Source organism: Macaca thibetana, chromosome 2 (assembly GCF_024542745.1).
Source record: "Macaca thibetana thibetana isolate TM-01 chromosome 2, ASM2454274v1, whole genome shotgun sequence".
NCBI classification, from domain to species: Eukaryota; Metazoa; Chordata; class Mammalia; order Primates; family Cercopithecidae; genus Macaca; species Macaca thibetana.
In genome coordinates, this window is record NC_065579.1 from 74518909 (window position 1) to 74533988 (window position 15080).

At 38.1% G+C, this 15080-nt stretch overlaps 1 protein-coding gene and 1 long non-coding RNA gene across 3 annotated transcripts in view; one reads left to right on the forward strand and one right to left on the reverse strand.

Annotated features, from left to right (window-relative positions):
* The window catches only part of SLC2A2 (solute carrier family 2 member 2), a 32564-nt gene extending 17786 nt beyond the window's left edge, over positions 1-14778 (reverse strand). The window contains exons 1-3 of one of the 2 annotated variants that reach the window (XM_050780065.1): positions 14667-14778; positions 6447-6539; positions 2363-2625 (exon numbers count right to left, since the gene is read on the reverse strand). In XM_050780065.1, the coding sequence (XP_050636022.1) occupies positions 2363-2625; positions 6447-6539; positions 14667-14681 (371 nt within the window). In that variant the 5' untranslated portion in view covers positions 14682-14778. Of the gene's footprint in view, positions 1-2362; positions 2626-6446; positions 6540-14666 lie in introns of those variants that run through there. The other variant, XM_050780066.1, reaches the window with a different exon arrangement.
* The window catches only part of LOC126948365 (uncharacterized), a 72248-nt gene continuing 58426 nt past the window's right edge, over positions 1259-15080 (forward strand). The window contains exon 1 of the long non-coding RNA XR_007723416.1: positions 1259-1305. This is a non-coding gene — a long non-coding RNA (uncharacterized LOC126948365). The remainder of the gene's footprint in view (positions 1306-15080) is intronic.

A 15080-nucleotide genomic window follows, 5' to 3' on the forward strand; every position in this document is an offset into this window, starting at 1 on the left:
GGCTTCATTATTGTCGTGGTCATGGTCATTGTGGTCATCATCATCATCATCATCATCAAAATGAGGCCACATTTGCTGCTTGCTTAATATATGTTAGGCATTGTTTTAAACCTTTTATATTTGTTCTCATTAAATCCTCACAATAATGCCATGAGGTAGGTATTATTTTTGTTTTCACATTGCAGATGGGAGGAAAACATTTTAGAGAACCTAATAACTTGCTTATTTTCATACAGCTATTAAGTGACAGATCTTGGACTTGATCTGTGTGAAGCCAAAGGGTAATGCTTCATTTTAATGAGTTCCATTTTTGATGGAAAAGAATGCATGCATTCAAAGGCAAGCTATGCATCGCTTCCTTTACTCATGGTAGTGTGGATTGCACAGACCATAGTCTTCTCTACCATACCCTGGTAATTAAACTGTAAATGCACAGGTTGAAAAAATTGGCCTTGCAAACCCAAAACTAGAAAATGGTGGCCACAGACGTCTATTGACTATTACACAATTGCAAGGAAACACTTTTTTTATAAGGCAATAATAGAAGTATTACATTTTTATTTATTTACTTTTAACTGATGGATAAATGACACTGGTAATAATGAAAATCATGTCACTTCTCAATGAATCTAGAAAGATAATTTTATAGGGGATACTGATAACTTTTTTCTTAATTTTGATGTTGAAGTTGTGAACTTTTCGGCTGCTTTTCAAGGAGGATCATTTTTCTACTAAAAGCTAGAAGAAACCTCACTTTTTGTTTATCATAGGTCATTTGATACATGGTCATTTGATATTGTTTTGAGGTATAACCATTGTTGATGCCAAATCCTAAGACTTCAGAAGGTTTGTGTATTGGCTCCATTAAGTGTTAATTAAATGTTAACACTAATTAAATGTTTTAGGTTAAGTCACTGAACTTATCAGAATCTTACCTCTAAATGAGGGGCAACCAGGGTTTACATTTTTTCTTCAGGAATGAGAAGTAGTATAAAATATCAGTAGTTGCTAAATGATTTGTTCATATTTTAAAACGTAATTTAATTTTGCTTAATTTGATTTACTGTAAAAATTTTTTTTAAATTATTTTTCCTTTTTCCTTTTGTCTGAGTCTACTTGCTAGGGGATAATTTACTTTAGAAATAAATAATTAATATAGAGAATTCTCCACTTACTACTTAAAGCAACTTGATACACACTGAAATTATTTTTAAATTTTTTTAAATGATGAAATTCAGTTTATTAATCTGTGTTTTACAGATTCTTATTTAAAGTTCAACTGAACATCAGCAAGTTGATTAAAAGGTAAGAAACTGACCACTGTCTTTTATGGTGGAGAAAACGCCATTTCAAATAAAAATAATAATACAACTTGGGTTACCATGATATTGTAGTTAAGAAAACTTATAGTCATATTATATAAAAGCTCCAGTATAAGAGGAAGAGTTATCAGAATTTTAATAGAGAGCTAAAAATTATAATTTATAATAAGAATTTAAAAATCTAAGTGAATTGTAATTCAGAATTATTAAACTAGTTGCCTAAATTGTTATTTACATCTTTAAAGGCATTTTCATTTTTCTAAATTTTTCATATATTATTTTTATGAGAAAAAAGGTAATGTGCAAAAGGTGGGCTCAAATAGGAGAAAAAATAAATCTAAAAAATAATCATTTGATACTCTGGTTTTATTTCCTCTCTATATAGGGTAGGAAATTCCAACAGCTGTAGTACATTGCATGAATAAGTAAAGTTTGAGGGTAAAGGAGTTCCACTGATATTTTTAATCCAAAAAACCTAACAGACACCCAAGTGATAAATGGAGGTGTCTCTTGCCTCATCTCTGGTTGGGGCTTTGAGATAGCAAGCAGGACCAGCAGCCAGAAACCACATACCAAGTACATTGGGCAACTGGGAGTTGGGGATATTGACTGAACCTTTGTACTTGACTGATCCAAATGCCAAATTCTAATTTAAAAAGGGAAAACTGGATGTTTGAGAAACAGTGATTTGGTGAAACAAACAGTGGACTCCCAGGTTAAAAACTCTAGTCTCTTCTGCTGAGTTCCTGAGTTAACCGTTTGTGTAGTGGTCTCCTAGTATATTTTATAAATTACAAAGCTAGAGGATCAAAGTAACTATCTAGAAATACACACAACAATCACGTTTGGTATAAATGTCCGAACAATTAATCAAACTTTCATTGATTTGATCTAACACTGATATGCCTCATAGGGTCATGAGTTGAAAAAACAACTCTAACGCTGTTCCGCAAGAAAAAAGATAGTATTTTTCTAAACAAATGTTAAGAAAATGAAAATACGCAAGTTTCTGTTTATGCTTATTTATGAAATTTGCCTACCTTCCAAGTGTGTCCCCAAGCCACCCACCAAAGAATGATGCAATCATTCCACCAACTGCAAAGCTGGATACAGACAGGGACCAGAGCATAGTGATTAGTTGAGCAGCTGCCACAGTCTCTTCCTCAGCCCAAGGGGTTGGTTTTGGGTTCATTGAGTATGCAATTGTGGGCAGTTCATCTGTACTGTTGGTAACATAGTTGTTGATAGCTTTTCGGTCATCCACTGGAACACCCAAAACATGTCTATAGTGAGATATTATTACCTAGGAGATAAAGAAAAACAGCTTTACTATTTCAAACATTCTATGTATTTTTGTTTGTTTTGTCTTTAAAGTGTTTGTTATGTGTTTAAATAGTACCATCTCAATTATGTGTTTTATATACATATAAACGTGGGTAGATTTGTTTACAGTTGGCCATATCCTATAAAATAGAGGTTATAAATTCCATTGCCAACAAGAACCAGGCAGGAACAAATAAATGAAGGGAACATGTAATACTTTGATGACTGGGAGACTAAAATACATTTTCCACTATTTGGGACTAATACGGAATGGTCAGGATTGTAGAACTGGAGAGCAGAAGGAAGCTGCAAATGTGAAACTGGTGCTGGATGACCTTTAATTTTTTAACAGAAAGTCAGAAATCTGAGTTTTTATGTAAAATTTTTCAAGTTTTTTATATTGGCAACTATTGAAATGGAAACTATTCTGCAGGCTAGGCTGGGCATGGTGGCTCACACCTATAATCTCAGCACTTTGGGAGACCGAGGTGGGTGGATTGCTTGAGCTCAGGAGTTTGAGACCAGGCTGGGCAACATGGTGAAACCCCGTCTCTACGAAAGATACTAAAAATTACCCAGGCATGGTGGCACACGCCTGTAGTCCCAGCTACTTGGGGGGCTGAAGCGGGAAGATTGCTTGAGCCTGGGAGGTTGAGGCTGCAGTGAGTCAAGATGGAGCCACTGCACTCCAGCCTGGGTGACAAAGTAAGACCTGGGTCTCAAAAAATATATATATTCTGCAAGCTAAAAAGATACATTTTCATGCTAGTATTACTTCTGCACAGCAGGATTTAAATTGACATATACATATCTTAACAGAATCATAAAAGTGGATATAAGAAAAAAGACTGGAAAAGTTAAGATGAGGGTCAAAAATAAAGTTAGCATACAGAATTCAAACACTAGGTGGTATATCTTTGTTGGAAGTGAGCTACAAATTTACCAGTAAACTTCCTAGCCACCAGGGCAAAGAGAGGAAAACAACCAGGTGTATTATTGATGAATTCCTAAGATAACAATAACTTAGTGGCCCTTGAGAAGGCATTGAGACCTGAAGGAAGTTACTCCTGTGGGTCCTCATAGAGTTAAGTTTGTAACAGAATGAACAACATTGAAAACTAAATTTCATGGAGCCATATTTTGTAATGTGCTTCATATAATTCAGATGAATTATAGGACATGGGAGGAAGATGGCCTCATCTTCCTCTCAATGATGATTTGGTCACTATTTAGCATCAGTGAGCTGGGAGGGTACTCTCTGTAAAGGACCTGGAATGCAGCTGCTCTGGGTGACTAGTTATGGGCAAAGGCCTATTTGGTAATGCCAGCTGAGTGAGGTGAATAATTGAGCATCCTCTTATAAAAGAATTCTGATCAAGACATTTGCCTCAGGCCGGGTACCGTAGCTCACGCCTGTAATCTAGCACTTTGGGGGGCTGAGGTGTGCGGATCACTTGGGGTCAGGAGTTCAAGACCAGCCTGGCCAATGTAGTGAAACCCTGTCTCTACTAAAAATACAATAAATTAGCTAAGCATTGTGGCTGGAGCCTGTAATCTCAGCTGCTCAGGAGGCTGAGGCAGGAGAATCACTTGAACTTAGGAGGCAAAGGTTGAAGTGAAAATCTCCAGCCTGGACAATAGAGCAAGACTTTGTTTCAAAAAACTAAAACAAAAACATTTGCCTCACTAGAAGGCTGCCTTATATGAATAATATGCATAGAAAAAAAAAGCTGGAAGGAAATATCCAAAATGTTCTCAGCAGTTTGCTCATTCTGGTAGAATAATTATGAGTATTTTTTTTCTAATACTGTCTTCAGTAGGCATGTGTAATTTTCATAACCATACGAAAGTGTGATTTTAAAATCCTTTCAAATAATCCTAAATGTCATTCAGCTGATAAAAAAGGGCTTAAAAATCTCTTATTTAATGGTGTTTCAGCAGCAATTTAAACACAAAAGGAAGGGCCTGTATATAGAGAGAGCACTAACTTGGATGCCAGCATGGGGATCGCTGTTTTCAGCTCTGGCTCTGGGACTTCGATTGAAGGATGTGAAACCTTAGCCTAAGCTTCCCTTTAAGACTGGAGGGAATGGTTTAATTTTTAAAAATTTTTTAAATTTTTATTTATTATTATTATTTTGAGATGGAGTTTCGCTCTTGTTCCCCAGGCTGGAGTGCAATGGTGCAATCTCGGCTCATTGCAACCTCTGCCTCCCAGGTTCAAGTGATTCTCCTGCCTCAGCCTCCCGAGTAGCTGGGATTACAGGCGTGTGCCACCATGCTGGGCTAATTTTGTATTTTTAGTAGAGCCGAGGTTTCTCCATGTTGGTCAGGCTGGTCTTGAACTCCTGACCTCTGGTGATCCGCCCGCCTCAGCCTCCCAAAGTGCTGAGATTTCAGGTGTAAGCCATTGAGCCCGGCCAGGGATGGTTTAATTAATGATGTGATAAAGCCTTCCACAAAAAGAGAAGGGGCTCTATTAATCAAGTCATGGTGATGTTGAGTGTTAAATTGTTAAATGATGTTAAATTCCTGGAAACCTGCTAAATTGGCATGTGTTGTCATCACCCACACAAAAGAGATATGACCCTCGTCTCTTGATCCCCAGCACTATGCCCTGGATCTCTTAGCCTGCCACACTCCTGATGATTGTGGCACCTAATCGGAGCACATCTTTCAGTAGGAAGCAGCCCTTTTCAGGTGATGGAATATGGTCAGCGTGTATTTCACATATCCACACCCTGCAGTATCTTTCATTTTCCTTGGGGCCCGATGTTCTAAAAGAAGCAGAGGAAATATAATGGACTTATAGAAGGCATCCAAACAATGTTTGTACCTTCACTTTATGCCACCTCTTCCCCAAGTTCCTCTTCTCTCTTTCATTAATTCACTCCTCTTTATTGAGTACCTTCTTTATGCCAACTACTGTGCTAGGCACCAGTGATAGGAAGAGGAACAATTCATCAGTCCTGCCCTCAATGACCTCACAGTCTAGTTAGAGCAGAGGGGAATGAAGTCCTGGTTCCCCAACTTATGGGCTGTGGGAACTGAGAATAACATACCTCTCCCGTGTATTCATTAAATACCAGAATAAGGATGCACAAAATATATGAGAAAAATGGTTGAAATAACTTGATTAAAAATTCACCCAAAGAGTGATCATGGAGAAAATCCAAACTTTGTTGAACTTCTTGAATATTATTTTAAAGTTTTATATTACTTTACTTTGGATCACTTACTGAAGACAGGAATGGTGGGGGAAGGACCATAATCTCTTTTAGTTTAGGGCTTCTTAAGGTTTTAATATAGACTGGAAATGGGCATAATAAGGTTGTTGGGAGGATCCAGTTGGGGAGATCATATGTTAAAGTACCTGATGCAAATAAGCAGGTGCTCAAAAAATGTGCCCTGAGTGAAACATCCTTATTCCCTGGCACTTTTCATTCATGTATGCCTGAGAGCTCTGAATGAATGTTGCAATGAGCTCTCTTTTTTTTTTTTTTTTTTTTTTGAAGTTTCCTTCAGCACATGATATTCTGCCTGGAGTTTTCTGTGAGCTCAGCAAACAGCATAGTCAGAGATTAAGAATTATTTATTGCCTCCTTTTTTTTCCCCCCGTGATTGTTAATTGAGGAGTCAAGGCCAAGTTATCAGCTTTGGAACAGTGCACATCGTACCTGACAGGCCAGGATGACCTTGTGTCTCCCACGTGGACACCTTTTATCTCTGTGTATGAGGAACATATGATATCTATCACTGACAGAACTTGCCAAAAAGAGAACTTGTACATATTTCACTTGCCTGTTGAGGTGCATTGATCACACCAATGTCATATCCAAACTGGAAGGAACCCAGCACAGCGGTGATGACAGTGAAAACCAGGGTCCCAGTGACCTGCAGGGGGAGAGACACAGGGCAGGGAAACACCAAGCAATTTTAGTTTCCCATCTTTCTGCAAGGCTGCAGCTTGAACTTCTTACAGGCTCCATAGGCTGGTTCTTTCCCCTCAGTATGGATTTGCAGTATGCCCTGTGCTCCAGGCTGGCAGGTGCTGTTCATACAAGAATGTGAGAGCCATTCATCATTTCCCCTATGCTGCTAAAACTCAAAGAAGTTTGGGACAGCTTCTTCCAGGGGAGAAAACAAACATTCTTTTCCATATATGTGTATGAGAATAACATACCTCTCCTGTCTATTCACTGGATACCAGAATAGGGATGTATAAAATATATGAGAAAAATCATTGAAGTTACTTGATTAAAAAAATCCACCCAAATAGTCATCATGCAGAAAATCCAAACTTTGTTGTTTTATATATATATATTTGTTGATATATATATGTTGAGATACATATATATATATTCAGAATCAGGACTGAGAACTAGAATAGCTGCTGACGGAAAGGAGCCACCAAGGTAGAGCCATTATATCATTGGGAGCAGTAAAATAAGACAGCAGTAATAAAGAGATGGGGAGCTCTTTTGGACATTGACATGGTGACAAAAACACCTCAATACTCATATAAGAGCCATTAGCCTTTATCATGTTCTGCATCAACATCCAGGGAAGGCTACTTTTCAGGATTTGTATCTAGTTCAGCCTAGAGTTGTAGGATAAGGGCCATTATTTTCTCCCCAACTCCATGTAGCTACAATGAAACTGTGTAGAAAAGGGGCAGAACATTCATCCCCATGAACTCATGTGATAGCGAAATTGTAGAAAGAACCTAAATATTGTTCAATGGGGAATAGTCAAATAGATTCAGATACATCATAACACATACATCAGATACATACCATATGCTATGCAGCAGTTCAAAGGAATAATATGATCATGTGTACTGACTTATAAGTGGCAAAGGAAGTTATGTAATCTAACTTATTTTTAAAGGTTTAAACATGAGTTTAATTGTTTGATTTAAAAAATAAAACAGTTATTTGATTTGTGTATGGTGTATATAATTCATAGAATGTTTTCTTGAAGAATAAATGAGTTGATGGTCCTTGAGGAGGAATGTGAGGTTGGAGAAGGAGAGTGAAGGAAATTTTTTCTTGTATTCATATGATTAGACATTTCGTAAGGAAAATATTTCATGTACATTTACATAATTTAAATTTTTTTAAAAGCTTGGGATATAGCAGGAACTTTGTTGTGTAAATGAATGAGTCACATCAACATGGATTCCAGTTCTCACTCTCTTAGTGGGTATATGACCCAAGCCACTTCCCTTATAGGAGCTTCAGTTTTTCTCTAAATTTTAGGGTGATACTAAATCCCCCTATCCTGGTATAAAGCCCCAGTATAAAGAATAGCAAATTAGCCAGGACCCCTCATTACCCTGAAAAGCTGGAGATCAGAAGCTTTACAAAGTATTATCACAGAACCACCCTGGGAGTCCATGAAATTATTTAGTCCAGTAGTTCTAAAACCAGACCCTACTTGGAGAGCCTGTTACACATGTAGCTTCTTGGAGACAGCCCCAGACCTTCTACTGGATTAGAATCTCTGGGGCAGGGATGAGGAATCTGTAGGTTTACAAGGCTTCCACCCCTTTCACTAATATTGCGGATATCTATACAGACTTTCCCTCCTAACACTTCCTTCTCTGAAAGAAAGGACTTCAAAGTTGGCCCCAAAGATATGGTTATATGATACATATATATTGCCCAAAAGAATAATATATATGTGATATATAATATTGTATAATATGTTTATTTGATATAAATTGGCCAGGCGTAGTGGCTCACACCTGTAATCCCAGCACTTTGAGGGACTGAGGTGGGCAGATGGCTTGAGCCCAAGAGTTCGAGACCAGCCTGGGTAGCATAGCAAGACCTCGTCTCTACAAAAAAATACAAAGATTAGCAAGGCATGGTGGTGTATGCCTATAGTCCCAGCTACTCGGGAGGCTGAGGTGGGAGGATTGCTTGAGCCCAGGAAGTCGACACCGCAGTGAGCTATGGTTGCACCACTGCATTCCAGCCTGGGTGACAAAGCAAGATCCTGTCTCAAAATATATATGTATATTTATTTTACATATTTATATATCATTTACATCTGATATTTATCACATATCTTATATATATTTATATATCATTTATATCTTATATATAAGATATAGCTTAACATTTTATGTTTATTACATATGAATTATATATATTACACATAAAATGCATACACACAGTATATGATATATGGTCTATGTGATTATGAAAAATTATTAGAATTATCCTCTAAAATGTAACTCGACATCTAAAACTCAGTGAGTGGCTTAGATAGCCAAAGCTAAGATGGAGTTTTATTTACTTAGTTGGTGGTTTCTCCTTAAATCCTTTTTCCCCTCAAGCTGTTTCCAAGGATAGGGATTTTCATCCTTTTTACAGGTAGTAACCATTGTCAGACGTGAGGGGATAAGGAGTACCCTGGGAGGGCTTTAACCCACCTCCTTCATACTCTCCATCACTAAAATCAGGACTATCTGATGTGAGATGCAATGCAAACAGATTCAAAGCCTAATACTACTTATGCTTACTGCATGCCTATTCACTATGTGGATTATCTCATTTACTTCTTTTATTAGTTTTCTATTGCTGCCATAACAAATTACCACCAGTGCAGCAGCTTAAACAACACAAATTTATTTATCTTAAGGTTTAGCCAGGCAGGGCAGCTCATGCCGATAATCCCAGCATTTGGGAGGTTGAGGCTGGAGGATTGCTTGAGGCCAGGAGTTCAAGACCAGCCTGGGCAGCATAGCGAGATGCCCATCTCTACAACAACAAAAAACATCTGTAGATGGAAGTCTGGTACAAGTATCACTGGACTAAAATCAGGTTGTTGGCCGGGCGCGGTGGCTCAAGCCTGTAATCCCAGCACTTTGGGAGGCCGAGACGGGCGGATCACGAGGTCAGGAGATCGAGACCACCCTGGCTGACACGGTGAAACCCCGTCTCTACTAAAAAATACAAAAAACTAGCCGGGCGAGGTGGCGGGCGCCTGTAGTCCCAGCTACTCGGGAGGCTGAGGCAGGAGAATGGCATGAACCCGGGAGGCGGAGCTTGCAGTGAGCTGAGATCCGGCCACTGCACTCCAGCCTGGGCGGCAGAGCGAGACTCCGTCTCAAAAAAAAAAAAAAAAATCAGGTTGTTGGTAGGCTGTGTTCCTTTCTGGAGGCTGTTGGAGAAAATTTGGGTTGATGGTGGAATTCAGTTCCTTACGGTTATAGGTCTAAAGTCTGTTGTTTTGCCCTGGTTATAAACTAAGGGCCATTCCCAGCTCTAGATGCCACCAAATGTCCTTGGCTACTGGTATTCTTCTTTCATCTTTATAGCCAGTAATGAGAACGTCAAGTCCTTCTCATGTTACATCTCTCTGGCACTGACAATATTACCTTAATTTCATCTGTAAAGTATTTTGCCACATAAAGCAAGATATTCCCAGGTTCTGGCGATGAAGCTGTGGACATCTTTGGAGGACGATTATCCTGCCTACCACATTCTTCATGGCAGCACCATTAATGTCCCCATTTTATAGATAACTAGATTAGTTTAACATCTCTCAGCTAGTAAATAAAAGAACAATGACTTGATTCCGGATCTTATGCTTTTAACTTCTTGGTTATTTCGCATCCCTCATTAGTCAGATACAGACATTCAAAAGTCAAGCACATCTGAAAAATCTAGGACCATAATCTTTATAAATTAAAAAAGCTAAGAGCATACATATCCACAGAATTTATCACTTGTGAGTGTTTTGCTGTTTGGCTTCAAACACCCAGAAATCTCAACCACATTTTCCCACCACCTACCACACAAATCCCTTTCCCCCTACCTACCAGTAGAAACTTTTGGTGAGGTATCTGGACAAAAGTCCAAAAAGGCAAAGCCTACTCAGTTGCTTATCTGTAGCTGAGCTGAAGAGGAACCTCAGGCCTTCCCACCACCAAGCCCAAGACCGCAGTATACTTCCCCAATGTCATCCCTGCATTTTCTTTTCTTCTGTGGCACTTAGTTTCTTAGTGACCGCCACTTGCTACTTCATCCCTGGGTTTCTGCTCTCTGGGGGTTCTCTCCCTGTCCCTCTACCACACAAACATGTAATTTACTTCTCCTTATTTTAAGAGTCCAATCAGCAGCTATGCTAATGGTGAGCAGAGGCAACACAAATTGAAGTTGGGGTGATAGCAATAGCTGCAGCAGATTTACTCCCCTATCGTCTCCATTTGTTCTCCCCTGTCACTTTACATACGCAGCCTAAGTCACAAAGTCCCACATTACTTTGACAAAAATGAAAGCTAATTTTTAAAGATGCTGGATCTCCCATCCTATTCCTTTCCAATCAAATTGTTCTAAGTCCTTGCTATAGAAATTCTGGAGCTGCCTCTAAGATCAATTTCTCATTTTATTAGAATAACAAAAATAGCAACTATGAAAGAGATAGGAGAGTTTTTAAACGTTTAGAAATCTTAGCATGTTATTAAAGTCCTTGTCCTCTGGCCTTCCTGGTTTCTTTTTGAGGGTTGGCTGTGGTCCTGCCACCCCAGGGCCTGCAGTTCCTTACTTTAACTCCCCAAGAAAATTTCACCAGGTTGGTCAGATAAGGAGCAATCTCATCCATTTTAAGCAGGTCACTTGAATTTCTGAGAATTTCCAACAAAAGTGATTATCCCAAATATCAAAATCTCTGAAACTGTTTGATGGCATTTCCTTTTGCTTTCTTTTTATCTTTTATTTTCAGGTTTAATTCCCCTCTCTGAACTCCATGTTAAAATGGCTCCCTGCCCCTCTTCTTTCTCCAATGTTGTGAAATGAAAAGAAGTAATGTTTATAGTCAGCCTTGTATGTGGCTTGGCTCTAGACTTGGTCAGAGGAGGTTTTGTTTCTAAGAGGGGAAATTTCCAAAAACGACCAAGTCTTAATAAGCCCTGTCAACCTTCATCCATCCACTATAATGTCCAAGAAGTTGACATAAGAAAAAGTACATAAGTACCACTGAAAATAGCAAGAAATTAGAGAGGATCTTAACCTATCCAAGTTCTGAGGTTCTAAATGGTTTGCCTGTTTTCTCAGCAACCCTGTAGGTAGGAATTATTATTATCGTTTCGTGTATGGGGGAGCTCACATGGAAAGAGTAAATGACTTGTCCAAAGGCCGCATACCCAGGAAGTACAGAAGATCTTCAAGCCTTTTCTCTTAACTTCTTCATAGGCTACAAAGTGTTCAGCTTGCACTTTAAAAAATGCTGCCTTCATTAGGAGCCTCATAACTTTAAGTTAGAGAAACTAGATTCCATATCCATTTTAAAATATGCTGCTGGATAAATGTGGAAGGGCAGAATAAGCAAATGGCTGAACTTCAACATAAAACAGAATGTAGTGTTTATATTGTGGCTCATAAGTCATATAGGGTCTATTAGAAAAAACAAATAGATGTGGGAGTCAGAAAAGCTCCAAAAGAGTCCCAGCTAGGCTCCTAACATCACTGAGTCTAAGTTTCTTTGCCTAGAAATGGGTATAAAAATAGTTAATGTGATTACTGTAAAGACTAAGATAAATAATGTGGTCTTCCTATAAACAGTAAAAGGGCTACAGGACAAATGCATCTTTAATCATGTCTTTATCATCACATTCATTTCTTTTGTCGAACAACCATGTGTCAACTTTTCATACTTTACGAGTACTCTTTGCAATACCACAAAGTACATGAAATCATTCCTGTTTTAGAGATGAGGAAACCAGGGATCAGAGAGGATTAAGGAGCATACCTAACACCACACAGCTAGTGACAGACACTCTAGGGTGGGAACCCAGAGCTGATGATCTTAAACCCCACTGCTAACCTACAGAGCAGGTTTTCCCAGCAAGTACTGATTGACTAGATAGGAAGGAGAAGCTTATACCCTTTTCTTTAAACTACATGTCTCCAAAAGCTAAACCAAAGGTGATTTTGCATGCACCTTTGGAAAATGCCAGGGGCTTATCGAGTCACAGAATTTTTAAGTTGAAAGAGACCTTAGAGAGCAATGGATTCTTGTCTGATTCCTCCATTCTTCAGTTGTAGAAACTGAGGTTTCACAGGCCAAGTTGTTTATGTTATTTGTCTGATTTCTATGAACATTTTGGGCATATTCAGAGTGACAACTCAGGTCTCTTAACCCCAGTTCCTTGCTTATCCTACTTCTTTCAAAGTCTGGATAGATTCGCAAAGCTGAAAAACATTGCACTTTACCTCAGTTCTCACTCTTTCTGGGTTCCATTGTTAGGCAGTTCCTTAGTTATCAAGAAAAGATCTACAACATAGTTTCAAAAGCCCCTGAAAAAATTGATAGTTTTGAATGAAGCTTGAACATCTGCTATGTGCCAGACACTGTGTTAAGCACATTACCTTCCTTTTTGCAGTATCTTTCAAACTTTAGTTATTTGATTACTACCTTCATGAATTTTGCCAAATCTACATGCCACCTCTGTAGCTGTTAACTTAATATTTGTCTTTATATTGACCTTAAAGTTGTAACTACTTTAGCTTTATCCTGGGCTATAATACTCATGAAATCATGATGTGCTAATTATTCTTTAAATGCACATTATATAAACACTATATAAATAGTTTTTTATAGCATTTATTTAAACTTTATATATAAACATAAAACATATAGTGTTTATATAATACGTATTTAAAGTATTTATATATTTATAATTTATATTTTATAATCAATTTATAATATAAATACTATTTAACTAATATATATTTAACACAATAATTATATAACTATTAACGTTAAAATGTTTGTTGTCTAAGCCTCTCTAATATCATCTTATTTAATTACTCCCAAACTCTACTAGTATAATCCCTGAATATCCCATATTATGTCACTGAGCCCAAGTTTCTTTGCCTATAAAAAGGGTATATTGTATCCCAATATGTTCTTGTTTTCTCATAATAGAGAAAACCCAAAGCTCAGTTAAATAATGTAACCCAGGCCTCACAGCAGATTACTGGCATTGCTAGAACCCAGATCCAAGTCTGGCTGACTCCAAAGCCAGTGCTGCTAACCATGCCATCTAATGACATAAAGGAATGTTCAACAGAGTAACTTGCACCAGATCAGAACTTAAAGGTGAGACTCTACAGGGCACAGATTGATTAACTTATATTATTGGTGTACAGGGGTGGGTGAGTTTATTTAGGAACCATGTATAAGGGAGCAAGGACACTGTATCCTTTATATTTTTAAGTTTTTTTTTTAAGTATCATATCTAGAGAGAAGTTGAAACAGTAGTGCAGTGATCATTCCATAACCTTCGCCTTTATTCACCAATGGTTAACATTCACCACGTTTGTTTAACTGTCACTCTGTGTGTGTTTGTGTGTGTGTTGTTTTGGCTGAACCATTTACAAATAAGCTGTAGACATTTGTGTCATTTCACCCCTAAATACTTTAGCATGTACAAAGAGCAAAGACATCCTCCTACATAATTAGATACCATTATTGTAACCAAGAGTGTGTCGTTGATACAGTAATATTATTTAAGATGCAGCCCATATTTAAAATTTCCCAACTGTCTCCAAAGTTCCCTTATTGCTGTTTTTTTCTTCCTTCCACAATCTAAATCATTTGTTGCATTTCGTTGTCAGTTTTTCTTAGTCCCTTTTAATCTAGAACAACCCTTCTACCTCTTTTGTCTCTCCTGCACTGACATTTTTTAAGATTCCTGATGAGTTTTCATGATTAGATTTAGGTTAGTCTGCCTTTTTTTTTTGGTTAGGAGGGGACATATTTCTTTAGTAATATGGTTATGTACAATTACTTGAAAAAACTTATGCAGACTAGTCAGTTAACTGAGCAAAAATCCTTAAAACCCCAATTACTGAATAAGAAACAGTTTTTCAATTGGCAAAGTAAAGAGAATTAATTTTGATCTGTAGTAGCTATACCCTACCTCCCCCAAATCCTCTATATGACTTGAATATATTCCCCTATCTCCTGAAAACCAGAATTGAAATGAATAGAATGCTGCTTTACCTTATCTTCTGTCATTGTACTAGTTGGGAGTCTTCCTGTCAATTCCAGGTCTTGTGTGAGTGTGGCACATGCACCTGACTAACTCCTGCCTGTTTATTCGCAGTTCTGCCTAGGCCTAGTTATGCATTGCAGGAGGAGGAGCAAGGAGAGGGAGGAGTTGGGCTACCCAGACCTAAGAGTCCAAGTCTAATCTTCTCAGCAGCAGCTGAATATTGATGGAAATCTAATCAATAAGTGCTTTGCTTTAGCAACCTGTGGCTTCAATGCCTTTGTTCCACTAGGAAAGAAAATGGGAGCAGGTCCCTTAGGCATGAGTTACAAACCAGAGGCAATCACATTTCAAGGCATGTGTTATGTGGCAGTAATTGGGAGCCGGTGAAAAGAGAAATCTTTGGAGGCTTTTGTAGAAGAGGA